The following is a 21,165-nucleotide window of genomic DNA, read 5'->3' on the forward strand; positions in this document are numbered from 1 at the left end:
TGCTCACTGCCAGGGAGCAGTGTTGAGCTTGTCTGTGTCCCGGCTGCAGTCTGAGATTTAGTACTCCAGCATGAGTCTGAAATCTATAAAGAAGGACTGGTAGGGAGACCCCTAGTGGTCATTTTTTCAAAGTGGAAAATTAAATAGAAAGAAGCATATTTTTAATAACATGCTTTTAGAAAGTTATTCTGCATACATTAATCTATAATATATCAAAAGTTTTTTTGATGAAAGGTACCCTTTAAGAACTTGATAATCCCTAGTCACGGACACTTTTACAGGTGCAATACTTTTGGAGGTTTTTCCCGCACCTGGTGGGTAAATACTCAAGAAACATCTCTACTCTACCAGGAGGTCAGGTTGGCTGACGAAGGGCTGGTTTATTTTAACACAGCTGCATTCATGCATTTCATTTCTGTAATTGGGTCATGTGATCACTAGCCTTACCCACAGAAAGTCACACTGCTTATTGTGAGAAAATGTCATTGCTGGGCCACCTGACTTCCTATGAACTTCAGGATGACATAATCACCCATTGATAACTGTTGCTAGCTCCCAGACCTCCCCTAAACCTCCCCTCCAGCTTTATCTGTATACTGCTGCTGCTATCTCTATGGGATTAGGATATATAGTAGTTATGCACCCCTCCTCCAGCTCTATCTTTATATTGCTGCTATCTCCATGGGATCAGTATATATAGTAGTTATACACCCACCCAGCTCTATGCGTATACTGTTGCTGTTATCTCTATGGGATCAGTATATATAGTAGTTAAAAAAAACTCCCTTTCTATCTCTATCTTTATACTGATGCTGCTATGGGAACAGGATATATAGTAGGCATACACCTCCCCTTCAGCTCTATCTGTATACTGCTGCTATCTCTATTTGATCCGGATATATAGTAGTTATACACCTCCCCTCCAGCTCTATCTAAATTCTGCTGCTGTTATCTCTATGGGATAATTTTATATATATATATATATATATATATATATATATATATATATATATATATAGTAGTAATACACCTCTGCTCCAGTGTTCTCTGTATACTGTTGCTATAGAAGTCATACACCTCCCTTAAGGCTGTGGTTACACATTGCATTTTTATGTTACGCTTTTTTCCATATTTTCTGTCATGTTCCGAAAATTGTGCCATAAATGGTGCTAATTTACCACAATGGTGCATGTCTCAGCAAAAATGTGTCAGCCCTTTAAACTCTACCAACAAACTTTCTAATTACATTCATATCTAATACGGCATTAGCATAAAAAAATTAAACAATTAAATTAAATAACAGATCATTTTGTAACTTTTTTGCTATAATTTATTCCATTCCAGCGGAGGTGTTAATTACTCTTCATGCTATAATGGCCGGGGCAGGTAATTTTCACGACACGTTTCGGCCCGGGCTGACCCCACTTTTGATTGGCGCTTACTTATTCGGGAACACTTGTTAACACGCGCTATACGGAGACAAAAAAAGGTCACTGCGAAAAGAAAAAAAAACGTAGCCGAATAAATCAAAGATACAAATAAAGAGATTTCGGCAAAAATGAGCAAATCATTATTACATCTTTATCGCTTGGCGAGATGGATTTTTGCCTGGACAAATAATTCAATTAATTAGCGAGTGTAAAACGAAGAATTAATATCAAATCATTATTTTCGGCGGCGTGTTAAGCAGCTGGCTTTCCTTTGTTTATATAAATAATCAGCATGGCCTAATTTGAAATGATACAGCTAACAGCCCGAGAAGGCGAAAAAGCGGAAAAAAAAAAAAAAAGTGCTTAGTATATATTTGTTGTATTCACATCAAGGGAGATCTGAAGCCTTTCAGGTAGAGTCCTTAGGAATTCAAATCTTTGGAAAACAGGAAGTGTGAGCGTAGATGCGTAGCTGGGAGCGCCAGGAGCCGCCGCTCGGGTTATGTTCTTTTCTTTTTTCACTGTTTTCATTGAAGTTCGGTAAATAAAAAAAGAAGCAAGGGAAGGATATGAGAAAGACGTAAAAGCCCTGACTTCAGCATAGCTGCTATTTACATTAAAAAGGAGAACAAATATACAACAGATATTGCAAAAAGTTCCACCCAAAAAAAAATCCACCATCGGCTCTTTTTTAGAGACACTAACAAGATGCATCTGATACAATAAAAAAAATAAAAAAAAATAAAATAATATGTATATACAGTATAAAGAAAAACAAAATATATATATATATATATATTTATATATATATATATATATATATATATATATATATATATATAAAGAAAAAAATATATATACACAGATATATATAGCCTAACCAGGTCCCTTTACCCTAACCCCCCCCCCCCCCCACCTTTACCCCAATGCTCATACATTTGGCATTAGAGCTGTAGACATAGGACTTGTATGGTGGAAGATGCTTTTCGTGGGGTTTTACCACAAAATAAATAGGTCTTAACCAGTGTTTTTCAAGCAAAACAGACCCTTTATGCCATAAAGGGTCCGTTCACATTTTTTTTATTTTTAACAAAAAGGCATGCTAAAAACGCATAATGTGAACAGAGCCTGACTTACCTCCCTCACTTCAATTCTGTCACCTTGCTGTGTAGCCCACCCACTAGAGGCTGTGCTACACAGGACAAGGCCGGACCAGTAACGAGGCAGATAGGTGGACTTCTGCTCATGGTATACAGTATATAGCTATCAATATGGATGGCTGTATACTGTATGCACCGAAGAAGTTAACTAGTGCTGCTCAGCAACGCTAGCAAACTCTTTCCTTCCTGGGCCAAGCATAGTGCTCAGCCTAGCAATGGGTTACAGTAATCCAGCAATCTATACAGATCACTGGTTTACTGTATGTTGACAAAGGAGTTACTTCGAATTTACATTCCATGAACAGTACACACATGAACAGATGGGAGAGGAGAATCATTAGTTTTGCTCTTTTGCTGACAGAGAAGATGACAGGTTTATGGATGTTTATTCTTGTGGAGCAACATATTTCCTCAGAGCAAGGGCATAACCACAACCATGGGGCCACATAGCAAAGCAAAGCCCACCCGCCACGACTACCCTCAGTAGGACTTCATCCTCTCTGAGTAATGGTGGGCTCCACTGGATGTCGGCCTACGGTCGTGCTTTTGTAAAATCTAAAATGAGGCTGTCTTACTAACATGTATCCTTCGCAAGACTGGTCTTGTATGGGATGAAGGAAACCTCTGGGTGCCTTTGGGATCTAGGACTACAACCTCAGTTATTCAGCCACCAGTAGTCACAGCCCTAGAAGAAATGTAACCAGCACAATTGGATCAACAGGGCCTCCATCTGTTTCCCTATGGTAACATCTAAAAACGTCTATAACAGGGTTTTGGGGTTTGTCCGCCAATATCCTTGTGGTTCCTTACCCATGTAAAAGCGGTATTCATGGATTTTTTATTTATTTGACTATGCTACAGGGGCTGTAAAGTAAGTGTAGTTAATAATATAATGTCTGTACCTGTGTTTCATGGTGGTCTCGCAATTCTTATGTGATTTTTTTCCCCAATGTTTATTTTTAACAGCATACAAAATGAGTGTTGTGTCAAGTTTTCCCAGGTTGCAGTGCGGCCCGAGAAATGACATCAATAGTCAGGTGATCAAAAGGACCCTGTCTTTGTTTCAATGGGTGGAGAGACCGCTGGGTAGGAAGAAGATCATTCTGTTTTTGCAACAGGTGGAGGCGCCCTGGTTAGAAAACACTGGCATATTGCATGGAAGGGATCACAGGTGTGTTTCAGTGGGTTGGGTGGGAGGGAGAAAAGTGATCTCACACTTACAAACAAGGAATTCTGGGACTTGTAGTTGGAGGGAGGGAACTTCAACAGAAAATAGTCAGTTCCCAAAAAGATAGCCACAACATAGCCATTTAGCCCCAAGACAAGCACAGATCCTTTTATAAGCAGGCCCATTACTGTCTGGCAGGTTCGCACTAAAATTACCTTATGGTGGATAACCCCTTTAACTGTTTGCACTCAGCAGACCGATCCTGTGCCTCCACTTTCTGGGAGCTTTGTTTGGTATATATCTGTGGCGGTGCCTCCCCCCCATCGGAGCATCCGGGGTATGGATGTGGGGTCCCACTGGAACAACCAAGCATAACATAAGAACTAGTATCATATAGAATAACACAAAATCAGACAAATGCAATTGTTACGCCTAGCGCTCCGGGTCCCCGCTCCTCCCCGGAGCGCTTACGGCGTCTCTCTCTCCGCAGCGCCCCGGTCGGTCCCGCTGACCGGGAGCGCTGCACTGTCATGGCCGTCGGGGATGCGATTCGCACAGCGGGACGCGCCCGCTCGCGAATCGCATCCCAGGTCACTTACCCGTTCCGGTCCCCTGCTGTCATGTGCTGGCGCGCGCGGCTACGCTCTCTAGGGCGCGCGCGCGCCAGCTCCCTGAGACTTAAAGGGCCAGTGCACCAATGATTGGTGCCTGGCCCAATTAGCTTAATTGGCTTCCACCTGCTCCCAGACTATATCTGATCACTGCCCCTGCACTCCCCTGCCGGATCTTGTTGCCTTAGAGCCTTGAGAAAGCATTTACTGTGTTTGTCCTTACTGTGTACTTGACCTCCTGCTATTGCCATATATACTACGATCCTTGCTGCCTGCCCCGACCTTCTGCTACGTCCGACCTTGCTCCTGTCTACTCCCTTGTACCGCGCCTATCTTCAGCAGTCAGAGAGGTTGAGCCGTTGCTAGTGGATACGACCTGGTTGCTACCGCCGCTGCAAGACCATCCCGCTTTGCGGCGGGCTCTGGTGAAAACCAGTAGCAGCTTAGAACCGGTCCACTAGCACGGTCCACGCCAATCCCTCTCTGGCACAGAGGATCCACCTTTTGCCAGCCGAATCGTGACAGCAATGTGTGTATAGGTCTCACTCAACCACAAGCACACCTGCAGCCCACCTAAATCTTTGCCCTAGTGGCTGTTGGGTAACTTCAGCTGGTGCACATTCAATAGATGGGGTCTATACAAAGTCTTGCTCCACAGTGTTACTTGGAATAGGCTGAAACTCTCAGTATGTCCGCAACAGATCTTAAAGGGGTACTCCGCTGCTCAGCGCTTGGGGGCATGCATTGAGGGGATGGGGTGTGATGTCATTAAGGGGCGGGGTTATGATGTCACGAGCTCCCGGCGCCGGCTCCAGCGTTTCGAACAGTTTGTTCAAAACACTGAGCAGCGGAGTACCCCTTTAAGGTCTTTTATCAGTATGTCAGTTTGGGGTGCCTTTTTGTAGGACAAGGAAGAAGGGTTCCAGACTTACTCTTACACAGGCTGTAAATCAGGTCAGTCCAACTTCAAGTTCTTAAAAACTCCACCTTCCCCAGCTTTAGTCACTGCTCAGTTCATTTGCTTGTGCAGTCAGCCATCTACTGGGCACTTCATGTAATGCAGGGTAATACACAACAATAATCCCAGGGGGTTACACGTTTATAATAAAGTGCAGTGAGAACCTCTTGATGGAGTAGTCCTCAACCCTTCAGCACATTAACAAGCTCTTGGAAAAAAATGCAATCCCCTCCACTATCTCAACAATTATTTTTATCTTTTTATTTAATGTTTCAGCCATCTTGGCCTTTATCATGCATAGGATACCCAAAAAAATATTAAAAGGTGAAAATTCAACCCTGAGTCTGCTTTATATGTTTTCCTTATAGAACTCACTCAATTTTGACTTTTCACCTCTCGATGTCAAAAGAGTTAAAAAAAAAAAAAAAAAAAAAAAAAAAAAAAGGGCATTCTATGTGTTTCCTTTGCTTTAAAAAGACCCAGGTGGCCAAAACATCCCACAGCAGGTAAATTAAAGTGTATTAAAGGGGTATTCCAGGAAAAAAACATTTTTTATATATCAACTGGCTCCAGAAAGTTAAACAGATTTCTAAATTACTTCTATTAAAATATCTTAATCTTTTCAGTACTTATGAGCTTCTGAAGTTAAGGTTGTTCTTTTCTGTCTAAATCCTCTCTGATTACACCTGTCTCGGGAAACACCCAGTTTAGAAGCAAATCCCCCTAGCAAACCTCTTCTAAACTGGGCGTTTCCCGAGACAGGTGTCAACAGAAAGGATTTAGACAGAAAAGAACAACCTTAACTTCAGAAGCTCATAAGTACTGAAAGGATTAAGATTTTTTAATAGAAGTAATTTCCAAATCTATGTATCTTTCTGGAGCCAGTTGATATATATATATAACAAAGTTTTTTCCTGGAATACCCCTTTATTCTCTTTGTAAATAGGTGTGCTACGATTTTTACTTCTTATAGTGACCAAAGGTCAAAAAGAAAACCTGTACTCACCTGCTGTGATCCCTCAAGGGTGTAGGGTCCAAGCTGCTCACTACGTCCTGGTCTCCATCTGAGCCCAAAGAAGCAGCCACTTAGGCAATTGCTACCGGTGTCCGTATTTGGAGGCATCACCAGGAAGAGGTTAGCAGCAGGGACCGGGCACTGTCAGAACTCTAGCGCCACAGGATCACTGCGGTGAGTACAGTTTTTATTGATTTATTTGGCCCAACCTTGCTAACCATATAAGTAAAAATAATATTGAGGCAACCCCTTTAAACCTTTGAGGACAGATTTTTGCCTCCTCAACTTCTAAGAGAAATAGCTCTTATGTTTTTTTTATTTTTATCAAGAGACCAATATGAAGACTTGTTTTTTGACCAATTGTATTTGTCAATGACACCTTTTAACATAATATGTAGGACAAAACAAAAAAATACATATTTTTTTGCGGGGGTAAATTGGAAAAAAATGCAATTATGCAACTTAGGATGTTTCATCTCTTTTGCAACGCACTTTGGGCTTGGTTCGCATGACAGAATTTCTGACTGTAATGCTGCTTAGAAATTCTGGTGCAGCAGAATTTCATTGCTGTTAATGAGATTCCGCTGCAGAATTTCAGTGTCGCTCGATAACCCTGCTACAAATTCCGCTCCTGAAAGAATTATCATGCTCATTCTTTCAGCGGAATCTGCCTGGAATACATTGCCGTCTATGGGGAACTTTTCCACTCAAAAATTCCGTAGTGTAAACTTAGCCTTATTGTACAGCTGACATTCTATCTATATCCTATGGGTCAATACAATAAAAATGTACATTTATATAGTTTTTCTGTTATTATTGTACTATTTTGTGGGTAGTAATAAGACGTTAAAGGAGTACTCTGGCAAAAAGTAAGTTATTCCCTATCCACAGGATAGGCGATAAGTAGCTGATTACGTGGGATCCAACCACTGGGGCCCCTTGCGATCACTGCGACAGGACCCCGGTGCTCTCAGTGAGGAGCGTGCGTCATCTACTGATAGACAACACGCCCTCCATTCATTTCTATGGGAGCGCCAATTATGCCCGAGAGCTGTACTCAGGTCTTTTCAGCACTCCCATAGGAGTGAATGGAGCCCGTGCCGGCTGAAGCACAGACCCCCCACGATCAGCTACTTATCCCCTATCCTGTGGATAAAGGATACGTTATTTTTTGCCAGAGATCTCCTACGTTAAGTACCGGAGTTCCCCTTTAAGGGGTAAAGCCATTACCCTGATATAGAACATGGCCATTCTCTTCCCAAATGCTTACATTTATTCAAAAGAGTATCAAGTCGCTCCCCAGGACCATGTTAAGGATTGTGTGTTTTTTTGTTTTTGTACATATTTTTGTGGGTTTTTTTTATCCACTAAGAAGTCACAGGTTGGAGACATAAAAAACCTTTTTGTGCGATAAAATATTGAACTTTCTCAATCACCTTGATCCTCGCCGAATCGACTACCAGCAACGAGCAGGTGTTTTTTTGTAACTGTTTTTGTTTTCGGATGTTTTAGTATCCTAAGTCAAAAACAACCCCCCCCCCCCCCCTCCACACACACACCCCTACCCCAAAAATAACATGCTCCTTGGCGTCTCGCAGCTGTCATGGCATAAAGGCAGAGCTGACAATCGGCTATGATTGGTCGGAGGAAATGGCGCTAATCAAAAGGCTAAAATTGCCATTGTGTTTTTGTCTTTTCCTCGCTGAGTCTAATTTGCTTTTGAACATGCAAATTTTCTACTCTTGCAACTTGGCAGCCGGGCTTATTAATAGTTTAAACTACTAATTACTGTAATTCTAACACCGGCTTCCAAGAAACCTCGAACGAGTCAAGTTCCTCTGGAGAATTTTGCTGCACAGAATGATGATCTTGTTCTTCACTATAGGGTTACTCTTCAAACTGTTAAATTAAATTTGGGAACTTTGATTTCGGAGCTCGGCATGTGTTTCTCTGGGTTTTTTTTTAAGTTAAATTGCTGAACAATGAGTCTCACGTACAAAGTCTGGGCTTCAATCACATTACCGGTAGGCGCTGGATAGCGCATAAATTAGATTGGCAATTATTAACAATACAGAGAGTTTGAGATTAATTGCTGTCGTATTGAACCACGTAGACGCGATGACCCGCTCAGGGAAAAAAAATAAAAAATAATAAGTCTGTGGGATAAGGACACAATGGAGCTCAAAAACAGCTCTAGAAATCTATCTCTTTTTATTTATTTTTTTGCCTTAACATCCCTGGAGTTGGAGTATAATAAGGTTAAAGAATCTTTAGAAGTTGAGCGGAAGGTATATATTATTGTTTAATTCCTCCCGTTGCGTGAGAATGCAGAGGAAGGTATTGTGGGTTAATTCGGGTATTGAAAGAAAATGAAGGGATTGGCTCCGGTAAAGGTCAGCCGAGATTTCTGCATAATAATATACATGATTTAAGTTAAATAATTTAGTGGATTTTTTCAGAGCAAGTTCTTACCGATTCCATAGAGCGGTGCTACTGGAGGAATGGAATGGGACTTCTATCGTGGGTAGTCCGGGGAGTTGAACTTATCCAACACCTATTTCCAATCTACAGGATAGGGGAATTAGTGTCTAATTGCAGATGGGTCCAAACACTGGGACCCCCCTTCGAATCTCCCGTACAGGGCCCTGACCAGTGAGGCACAATGAAGATTTATTATGCCATAGTGTAGAACAAGGACGCATTTCGGCGTGGGAGCCATCTTCAGCTGTCTGCCCATAGGCAATCAGGTAACGCGATCAGGAGATGTACCGCAAGTCCCATACACTTGCATGGGACATCAGACAAAAAACCCGACCCTCACAAATAGGAGTGGGTAAGGGTTAATTTAAGTGTACTATATTTTTAGTAGACATATAAGTAACATGAAACCAAGTTTCATAGGAATATCTCCATCCGTTTGGAAGTTATACTGGAACATATCTCTATTTCTATATCTATATCTATAGAAGGTGGAAGAACACTGCAGCACTCCAAGATGTGGTGAAAAAACTTGTAGAAAAGTATTTATTCCATCAAAAATGCAGAAGGCAACGTTTCAGCTTCTAACATGCAGCCTTTGGCTCCCACTGAACTGCACCCACCTTCATCCATCCTGACAGTGTGCTGCTTTTTCTTCATCTATCTATCTATCTATCTATCTATCTATCTATCTATCTATCTATCTATCTATCTATCTATCTACAGATACATACATACTGTGCGTACACACATTTATATACTTACATACATACTGATACATACATACAGATACATACATGTATATACATATTGTGCATACACACACATATATATATGTATACATACAGATAAATACATACATATATACATACACTCACATATATACTTATATACATACTGTACATACAGATACATACTGATACATACCTACATGTATATACATATTGTGCATACACACACACACACACACATATATATATCTATATATATATATATATATAAACATACAGATAAATACATACATATATACATACACTCACATGCATACATACACATACTGTACATACAGATAAATACATATATATATATATATATAGATATATACATACACTCACATACATACTTATATACATACACATACTGTACATACAGATAAATACATATATATATATATATATATAGATATATACATACACACACATACATACTTATATACATACACATACTGTACATACAGATAAATACATACTGACACATACATACAGATACATACATACATATAAACATACACTCACATACATACTTATATACATACACATACTGTACATACAGAAATACATATATATATATATATATATATATATATATATATACACACATACTGTACATACAGATGAATACATACATAAATACATATACAGACATACTTATATACAGATAAATACATACATATATACATACACTCACATACATACTTATATACATACACATACTGTACATGCAGATAAATACATACTGACACATACATACAGATACATACATACATATATACATACACTCACATACATACTTATATACATACACATACTGTACATACAGATAAATACATATATACATACACTCACATACATACTTATATACATACACATACTGTACATACAGATAAATACATATATACATACACACACATACATACTTATATACAGATAAATACATACATATATACATACACTCACATACATACTTATATACATACACATACTTATATACAGATAAATACATACATATATACATACACTCACATACATACTTATATACATACCCATACTGTACATACAGATAAATACATATATATATACATACACTCACATACATACTTATATACATACCCATACTGTACATACAGATAAATACATATATACATACACATACATAGTTATATACAGATAAATACACACATATATACATACACTCACATATACATCCATACAAGTAGGAGTTTTATATATTTATAGATCAAATATACATCTAGCTTGTTTGTTGTTTGTAGTTGTGGATAAGATTTAAAGGAAAATATAAAACAATATTATTTCTTTTTGTTTTATTTCAAAACTAAGGTAGTGACAGTATGAAGTATATTTAGACCTTCGCAGCACAGGGGCCTCGGTGACCCGACTCTTTAAACAATCTGTGTGACTTTCCCAACTTTTCTTCAATCTTCCTGGCAAGCAAAGTTTCCTTGTAGAAGTTTTGTATCTAAGACGCAAACATAAGACTCTTTTTTAGGCCGACACTTCACAGGCTCCTACCTGACTCTCTGTCGCCTTGATTCACTCGGATTTGTTTTGGCGCCCGTCCCAGCTTCCGTGTAAACCCGTCTGTCTTTCTCCAAAACTTCAAGTGGTTTCCAGTCAAATCGTTCCTCTCCAGAACCTCTCTGTTCCCTCAGAGTTTTTTTTTGTTTTTTTAGTGTTTTTTCTTTTTCCAACACACAATTTACTATAAAAAGACCATTTCTCGGTACAATTAGTTCAAAATTGGGTCAAGCAAAGATACCAATTTCCTAGATCAAACGCACCAGACTGACAACTTCCAGAAAAGCTGCCAATTTAAGAGAACATTAAAAAATGCGACTGAATATATTCATGGAAGAAAATTGATGACTTGAAGCAAAAAAATGTGTTTTGTTAAATAAGTAGATTAAGAACTTTTTGGGGAAAAAAAGAAATTTTAAACTAGAACATTTATTTTTGTGTTACATATGGATTGAGGTATTTGTCCTAATTTTTTTTTCTCATTAAAGATTTTTATTCAGCTTCCCAAAAACATAACGTAACAATACGTTAAGAGCAATCACTCGAAAAAATAAAATAAAAGTAAACAAAGGACCCTGGGGGGGGGGGGGGGGGGGGGGGGGGGTGGAGGGGTTGGTAGATGGAGGGAATAAAGTGTGCTTAAAGGGTTACTCTGCCCCTAGGCGTCATATCCCCTATCCAAAGGATAGGGGGTAAGATGTCTGATCGGGATCGTCCCGCCGCTGGAGACCCCCCAATCTCCCAGCGTTCATTTAGAGCATCGGGGTGCAGCGCCAGAGGCTCGCGCCGTCACGGCCACACCCACTCGTGCCATTATGGCCACGCCCCCTCCATGCAAGTCTATGGGAGGGGGCATGATGGCCGTCACGCTCCCTCCCATTGACTTGCATTGAGGGGGCGTGGCTGTGATGTCAGTCAAAGTTTTCTCCGTGCACCGGATGTCTGGGATGCCGCAGCCGAGATAATGGGGGTCCCCAGCGGTGGGACCCCCACGATCAGACAGAGTACCTCTTTAATCCTTTGTCCTAATTTTTTTTTATCTTTTGCTAAATAGTCATTAAGACGAATGACAATGTTTTATTATTCAATTATTTATTAGTTTATTGATAAATTATTATTCTCATTTTATTATTATTACATTATTTATTTATAAAGTATTATTCTTATTTTATTATTCAATTATTTATTTATTTATTTATAAAGTATTATTCTTATTTTAGGTGCAGCGTCGCATTATTCCTGTAGGGGTGCTATTTAATGATGGTAGAGTGCAAATCTTCATATCTACTATTTCCGTGTAAATTCTTGCCATTTCTATATGGAGAAACGAGTGGATATCTTTACTTTAGGGGAAGGAGTCTAAAGAGGTATTTCAGAGGGAAAAACATGTTTGCAAATCAACTGGTGCCAGAAAGTTATACAGATTTGTAAATTACTTCAATATAAAAATCTTAATCCTTTCAGTACTTGTGTAGTTCTTTCCAGTCTGACCACAGTGCTCTCTGCTGACACCTCTGTCTGTGTCAGGAACTGTCCAGAGTAGGAGAGGTTTGCTTTGGGGATTTGCTCCTGCTCTGGATAGTTCCTGAAATGGACAGAGGTGGCAGCAGAGATCACGGTGTCTTACTGGAAAGACTACATGACTTCCTCCAGGGCATGATTCACAATGTTCTGGTTAAGGCCTACAAAAGCATCTGGTAGAGACCTACACATGGTTCTGGTTGTGGCCTTTAAATGCATTGGTTGGGGGCTATAAAATGTTCTGATTGAGACTTACAAAAAACACCAGATGATGACTACACACAGTTCTGGTTGAATCCTACAATTATACTGATGGAGGGCTACAGAAAGTTCTGGTTGAGGCCTACAAAACCACCAGTTAAAAGCTTCAATATGTTCTGATTAAGACACATTTCATTGTTGAGGGCTACAAAAGATTTTCATAGAAGACCACAAATACACCAGTTGGGGGCTACAAAATGTTTTGGTTGAGGCCGAGAAACACACTGATTGAGTTCTACAAAATGTTTTGTTGGGGGCCTACAGATGAATTGGTTAAGGGTTATAAAATGTTCTGCTTAACCCCTTAAGAACATAGCATTTTTCCGTTTTTGCACCTTCGTTTTTTCCTCCTTACCTTTTTAAAATCATAACCCTTTAAATTTTGCACCTAAAAATCCATACCATGGCTTATTTTTTGCACCACCAATTCTACTTTGTAATGACATCAGTCATTTTACCCAAAAATCTACAGCGAAACGAAAAAAAAATCATTGTGCGACAAAATTAAGAAAAAAACCCCGCCATTTTGTAATTTTGGGGGCTTCCATTTCTACGCTGTACATTTTTTGGTAAAAATGACACCTTCTCTTTATTCTGTAGGTCAATATGATTAAAATGATCCCCTACTTATATAGGTTTGATTTTGTCGTACTTCTGAAAAAAATCATAACTACATGCAGGAAAATTAATACGTTTAAAATTGTCATCTTCTGACCCCTATAACTTTTTTACTTTTTCATGTACGGGACGGTATGAGTGTTCGTTTTTGCGCTGTGATCTGAAGTTTTTATCAGCACCATTTTTGTTTTGACTGACTTTTTGATCGCTTTTTATTCATTTTCTTTATGGTATTAAAAGTGACCAAAAATACGCTATTTTGGACCTTGTTTTTTTTTTTTTGGCGCATACGCCATTGACCGTGCAATTTAATTGACAATATATTTTTATAGTTTGGACATTTCCACACGCGGCGATACCACATATGTTTATTTTTATTTACACAGTTTTTCTTTTTTTATTGGAAAAGGGGGTGATTCCAACTTTTATTAGGGAAGGGTTAAATCATCTTTATTAACTTATTTTTTCATTTTTTTTTTTTGCAATATTATAGCTCCCATAGGGGACCATAACATGCAGTACATTGATTCAGTACATCAATCATGCTCAATGCCATTGCATTGTAATGCATTGATCAGTGTTATCAGCGGTTGATTGCTCAAGCCTGGATTTCAGGCTTGGAGCAATCAATCGCCGATGTGCAGGAGGCAGGTAAGGCCCCCTCCTGATGCGTCCTAGCTGATCAGGACATCGCGATTTTACCGTGATGGTCCCGATAAGCCCAACGGAGCTCCCGGGAAGCTTTCACTTTAACTTTAGACGCGACAATCAACTTTGATCGCCGCGTCTAAAGAGTTAATGCGGGACATCTGCCTAAACGGCGATGTCCGGCATTAGCCACGGGTCCTGCCTGCTAATAGGTATGATGCGAACTCAGCTCCTGAGCTCGCTTCATAACCCTCCCGTGCGGCAGCGCCATTTATAAACGATGTTTTGTGGTAAGGGGTTGAAGCTTATAAAAGCACTAGATTGGGAGAGATTTATCAAAACCTGTCCAAATGAAAAGTTGCCCAGTTGCCCATAGCAACCAATCAGATCACTTCTTTCATTTTTAACAAAGCCTCTGCAAAATGATCTGATTGGTTGCTATGGGCAACTGGGCAACTTTTCCTTTGGACAGGTTTTGATAAATCTCCCCAATTATGTCTACAAACTGTTCTGGTTTAGGGCTACACAGTGTTCTGATTTAGGGCTACCAAAAGCTCTGGTTGAGGCCTACAAATGCACTAGTTGAAAGATTCAAAACGTTATGATTGAGGCCGACTAATTCCAATGTTGAGGGCTACAGAGGTTTTTTGATAGAGGCCCACAAATGCCCTAGTTAGAGGTTCAAAATGTTGGGGTTGGGGCCTATTAACACCAAATGTTTTGGTGGAGACCTGCAGAGGCATCGGATGAGGGCTATAAAACATTCTGGTTGAGGCCTACAAAATGCATTGGTATAGGTCTAATAAATATTCTGGTTGACATGTACAAATTGTACTCATTGTGCAGCCTCGCAGTCTGTGTATTTGTGTAAATGACATTAAACAGAATGAGAACGTGTCAAGGACCAGTATTGGAATGACAATGCAACGATGGCTTTTCCTTTGTTAAGATGTTCCTGTTTGTTGCATGAATGTTGCCTGCCTCATTCTGTGTGCGTCTTCCATAAAGTATGTGATTAATGCCCAAATTGTTCTTGTTTTGTTTTTTTCCCCTTTTTTTCCCCTTTTGTAGAAATTATTGAAACTTCCACCTCTAGCCCTGTCACCAGCTCAGGTCAGTGTCCACATACGCTCTAGTATGCCTGGGTACTCTCTCTCTGCTTTGCCATATCATTGGCCATCTGTCATGCCAAGCTGGTTATTGCTGCTATGAATTTGTTGTTGTTGTTTATGTATATTGTTCTGTTATGTATGTTTGTATGTCCCCCATTGGCTGTAACTCAACATCTGGCCTGGGTTTAACCTCTAGCTGTACTCTACAGAGTCAGTCATTTTGTGGGTTAAAGTTGTTTTTGGTTTTTTTGGGCCGTTAAATTGATAAACGTTAGAGAAATGTATGACGCCATATGGACGAGTCTGATATGGAAGAACATATCAGATTGTCAGGTATACTGAAGCAAGTCTATAATGGTTTATATATGGCATTATCCAAAAACTTCGGAAATAGGTAAAGGAATCCCGGCACTCACAGTAAATGCTTAATCACCTCGGGTTTTTATTCACACATAAGGTAAAGTGTAGTGACTCGCAGGACGCGTTTCGGCCCACAGGTGGCCTTCATCAACAGATCAGTTGATGAAAGCCACCTGTGGGCCGAAACGTGTCCTGCGAGTCAATACCCTTTATCTTATGTGTGAATAAACACCCAAGGTGATTAAGCATTTACTGTGAGTGCCGGGATTCCTTTACCTATTTCTGATGACTATTTGTCCACGAGCACCACGCTACAGATACGAGTGCCGACTCCCCGCTACTTCTATTATCCAAAAACATGACCTTTCCTAGAACAAAATGCGTTGTCTGCCAAAAAGACTTCCATTGAATGCCTATGGCCAGGATGTAATGTACATTTACTCTTCTTTGCCCTGGCCTTAGTTTTCAGAAAAAGACACTTATTTTGTGAGTTGACCAGTGGTACATAGAAGAAGCATTAAAGGACCAAGATCCCCTTTTTTTTTTACCAAACAGTCCTATCTGTGACACATCCTCTAATACTCTCACATGGTGCAGGCCCTTAGGGCCATGATCATGTTTGTGAAGACCATGGGGAGATATTAACACCACTGTAGTAAATATGCCCACAAAATGACTTGACTCTAAAAAGCTGATGGGGTTGTGGAAAGACCGTAAACATCGAAACCAGAGCAAATAGATAAATGGGTCTACAGTTGAATGCCTGAAATAATACGCTTTAACAATCTACAACTTTTTCTCCTTATGTTGGGTTTTCATGCTTTAGGAATATCTTATTAAGAGTTTAATGGGTATTTCCATTTAAGGGTTTATGGCACATGGTCTCAACTATAGGACCTTTCGGGAACTTGGCCGATTATGTAACACCCATGGGCTTTAGCCCATGGGTGTTACATAATCGGCCAAGTTCCCGATGGAGAAGACTTTGAGTGACCACTTCTCCAGTGAAGTATATAGAGATTGTGAAGATGTCCTGTAGATGTGTCATTGATGCCAAAGATGGAAATACCTATTTCCCCGGTGGAATTTTTAATAACCAAAGATAAATAAATCTATTTTGAGATGAGAAAATCAGCCATTATCAATGACCCGTATTGATTTGAGATCTGTCTTCCATTGGGATACATGAGGGTAATCTGTATCGTTGGGATTGTACAGTATGTTTTGAAATTGCATGTCCTGCCTATTCGATGTCATGCCTTTCTCCATCGTTCAGTTGACTCACCAGTATTATGTGTAAATGGTTACTCTTCTTCACTTTTGAGAACCTCCATCCAAGGAGGTTGAGATTTTGTCTCTAGATATTTTTGTAATTGGAAAAGACCCATATCCATCTTTTTCTTAGTATTATTACTATCTTTTTCCAGCCACCATAGATAAAAAGTTTATTCAGTTTTCAGCGTATGATGAAAAGTTCTGCAACATTCTAATATACTTTAAAAAAAATCTCTGCTCACTGTCTATGGATGGAAACATTCGAGGACAGCAAAACAAAAACACTGGACCTCAAACCGTGGTCGACTATGATTTTAGGTGCGGTGGGAAAACCGCATACGGGCCAAAAATGAGCCGACTGGAGTCAGCGTTTCACTCCGATCGGCTCATTGAAATGAATTACATACGGGCGGCATACGGCAGGGATACGGGAGCGCAAAGTTTTAGCTCCCCCAGCCGTATGCGGTCCCGTATTGGTAAAAACGTGATGTGAACCCAGCCTTAAAGGGCTACTCCACCCCTTATCCCCTATGCAAAGGATAAGGGATAAGATGTCTGATCGCGGATGTCCTGCCTCTGGGGACCCCTGTGATCTCGGCTGCTGCACCCCAGACATCCGGTGCAGGGAGCCAACTTCGCTCTGTACCGGATGACTGGCGATGTGGGGCAGAGGCTCGTAATGTCACAGTCACGCCCTGCTTGTGTAGTCATGGCCATGCCCCCTCAATGCAAGTCTATGGGAGTTCCATTGACTTGCATTGAGGGGACGGGGCCGTGACGTCACGAGCGGGGTGCGGCCATGACATCACGAGCCTCCGGCGCTGAACCCGACCCCAATAAGCGTATGCCAGGTGCAGCACGGAGATCACGGGGGTCCACAGCGACAGGACCCCTGCGATCAGACATCTTATTCCCTATCCTTTGGATAGGGGATAACATGTCTAGCGGTGGAGTACCCCTTTAAGGAGCCTGAATTCCAGACTGACCCAACATAGACTTAGACTTTTAGTAAGTACATTAGGAAGCTTCTGACTTAGATGCTAAACATGTCCATAGGCTTCTATTACCAGACAGAAGCCAAAAGAGTATGTTTTAGGTCTCTGCTTAGCTAGTTTATGTCAGACAATGTTATCGACTATACCTTTTCATTCAGCTTGATCCCTTATAATGTATTTATTAAATGGATGCCTTATTAGTCTATGGTTGATAAATATAGAGCATTCATCACAGGCTTAGGAAGCTCCAGGGATTTTCCTGACTATTCATAGACACTATTACTGGCGTGTCCCAAGGCCAAGATGAAGAGAACGGCTTTCCATCCTCTTCCTGAGCTCCCTGCAGAGTGGGTAGTGCGCTCAACCACCACACAATTTTAATGCAAAATATGTGTTGGGTGTGTATCAGCAGTACCACCACACTGGAGGATTGGAAGACTGATTGGCCTCCTGAAGAAGCTCTGATGGTGTCTGTACATACAACTATCCTCCCGGCTTACAGGGGGCTTCCCTTCTAGTAGCCAAGCAAGCAGAGATTCTAAAAGAAGTAATGAATTACTAATGCATAACAAAAAGTTGCTGATCTATTCATCAAACAAATCATTAAAGGGGTCTTCCAGAGTACATGAATTGATCAATAACAGATCAACAGGGATTCTGACATCCGCCACCCCTGCCGATCGGTTCAGCACAGTCACGGTAAATAAATAATGGAACCAAAAGTCTCGGCTCCATACATTCTTTAGTAGCGGTGCCGGGTTAAGGCAGCTTAGGCTGGGTTCACAAATGCCGTTCGCATCCAACCTGTTAAGGGTCCCATCGGCTCTTTCAGCCAATTGACCCTGAAACGGGGTGGATGCAAGCGGCTACTACCGGTCCCGACGGACCTCATTCACTTGCATGGGTTTGATCGGTGATCTGGTAATTTTACAGGAATTTAGTGGAGGAAAAAAAGTGCTTCTGGCCGGATTGCCGACGGAACTCTGAATAGTGGAGTCCGATGGCAATGTAAACAAGGCCTTAGCGCCCATCTATCACACCTATCAACTACTGATGGCCATTGTTATCCATAATCCTGTGGATAGGCCCATCTCTGCTCTGACTTGTAGGGACACCCATATAAAGTACAGGTAGGATAATAATGCCCTGTGGTCATTTCTAAAAGGGATTTAAAAGTACATATAGATTCCTCAGGGTGGGCTGACCACATACCTTTTTACGGTTTGTCAATACACCCCCCCCCCCCTCCTCTGTTCCAAAATTACGGGATGTTGTATTTCCATCTGACAAATTCCTGAATCCATCAGATGGGCGTATATCTAATTATGATGTGCTAAAGGTATAAGTGGGTTTATCTGGGCCGGGGGCGTAAATAACCCTACATCTGTATAGTTTGCACTCACACCACTTCCTTCTGGCGTAGTCGGCAGGATTGCTGCAGGAGACAAATCTCGCAAGAACCAGAAAAGAAGCAATGTGAGCGCGTACACGGATTTTAGTTATTTGCGTCCCCGTCCCAGATAATCACACCCATACCTCCTAGCACCACAGAGCATCTTAATTAGATACACACCCATTTGATGGCTATAGGAATCTGTCATATGGAAATAAAACACCCCATAACTCCGAAATGGGGGGCAGACCGATCAACCGCAAAAAGTTTGTTATCAGCCCCCACCTACGGAATCTAGACATACCAGTAAATAGCATTTTTAGAAATGACCACATGTCCTTTTTAAAAGGGAAATTCCCAAGTTTAAAGTATACCCCTATTTTTTATGAAAAATGACTATAGAGCAGCTTTGTGCATTTAGAATTTTTTGCACCTTTTATCGAGCACCTGCTCTCCCTGCCACATATAACTTTATATTAGGAAACAAAGCAATGGGCCTCACACTGAAGATGGAGCTGGAAGCTTTGTCTCCTAATACACAGTTATATGCGACGGGGGAGAGCGGGTGCCCGATAAAAGATATTCCGGTGCAAAAATCCAATATGAAAATCACTATTGTGCACAGTGCTTCACTATAGCAATTTTTCATAAGAAATTAGTAAAAATACAGGCACACTGTAATATATTAAAGGGGTACTCTGCTGCTCATTGTCCAGCCATCCAGGGTCTCCCCAGCACTATCCTGTATATGATCCGAGCACTTCTAGCGCTGCGGTGCCGGCCTTTCCATACAAGTTTCTATTAGACTTAAAGGGGTACTCCGCTGTTCAGCGTTTGGAACAAACTGTTCTGAACGCTGGAGCTGGCGCCGGGAGCTTGTAACGTCACACCCCGCCCCCTCAATGCAAGTCTATGGGAGGGGGCGTGACGGATGTCACGCCCCCTTCCATAGACTTGCATTGAGGGGGCGGGATGTGATGTCATGAGGGGCGGGGCTATGATATCACGAGCTCCCGACACCAACCCCAGTGTTCGGAACAGTTTGTTCCAAACGCTGAGCAGCAGAGTACCCCTTTAAGTCCAACAGAAAGGATGTATGGAAAGGCCGGCACAGCAGCACTAAAAGTGCTCGGATCATATACAGGATAGCGCTGGGGAGACCCTGGATGGCTGGATAATGGGGTGCAATGTCCGGAAGAAGAAAACAGATCTTGCGGTGTAAAGAAAGGGCAGTAGACAGCACTCACCGATCCAGAAGTCCGGTTTATTCAATCCAGGAACATAACAGATACGGGCGGGTGGGATGGGGGAGGCGGGAGGGAGGTCCGGACCTTACCTCCTGCCTCCCCCCATCCCACCCGCCCGTACTTGTTATGTTCCTGGATTGAATAAACCGGACTTCTGAATCGGTGAGTGCTGTACTGTAATATATTAGGCTAATAGCTGGAAATGTTAAAATATATAAATGGAAAAAAAAAAAAGGAAATTAAAATAAGGACTAACTAAATGAAAAACAGCGGAAGGAAGGTATGTAGAAAAGGATACAGGACTAGCTGATTGACTCAATGAATACTTCTGTTCAGTTTTTACAGAAGAAAATGAAGGAAAAGGAAAATGAAGGAGGAAGACTAATCAATAATAATTGAGTCCATTTGTCTTTACAGAGGCAGAGGTTCTACGCCCGTTGTCTAATGATAAAGGGGAACTCCGGTACATAAGTTCTTATCCCCTATCCACATTTCTTATGCCTGTTCTACTATACATTTTGTGACCACCCCAATGTTTCCCATCCAGGGTGCCTCCATGTATTGCAAAACTTCATTTTCCAACATGATCGCACAACCTTT

The 21,165-nt window shown here is 41.0% G+C and overlaps 1 protein-coding gene across 2 annotated transcripts in view; it reads left to right on the forward strand.

Annotated features, from left to right (window-relative positions):
• Positions 1–21,165, forward strand: part of NEGR1 (neuronal growth regulator 1) — a 549,860-nt gene that overhangs the window by 445,093 nt on the left and 83,602 nt on the right. The window contains exon 7 of one of the 2 annotated variants that reach the window (XM_056532735.1): positions 15,255–15,296. The exons of the other annotated variant lie outside the window; for it this stretch is intronic. Within the exon in view, the coding sequence (XP_056388710.1) occupies positions 15,255–15,296 (42 nt within the window). The remainder of the gene's footprint in view (positions 1–15,254; positions 15,297–21,165) is intronic. 2 annotated transcript variants of the gene reach the window in all.

This window comes from Hyla sarda, chromosome 7 (genome assembly GCF_029499605.1).
Source record: "Hyla sarda isolate aHylSar1 chromosome 7, aHylSar1.hap1, whole genome shotgun sequence".
Classification (NCBI taxonomy): Eukaryota; Metazoa; Chordata; class Amphibia; order Anura; family Hylidae; genus Hyla; species Hyla sarda.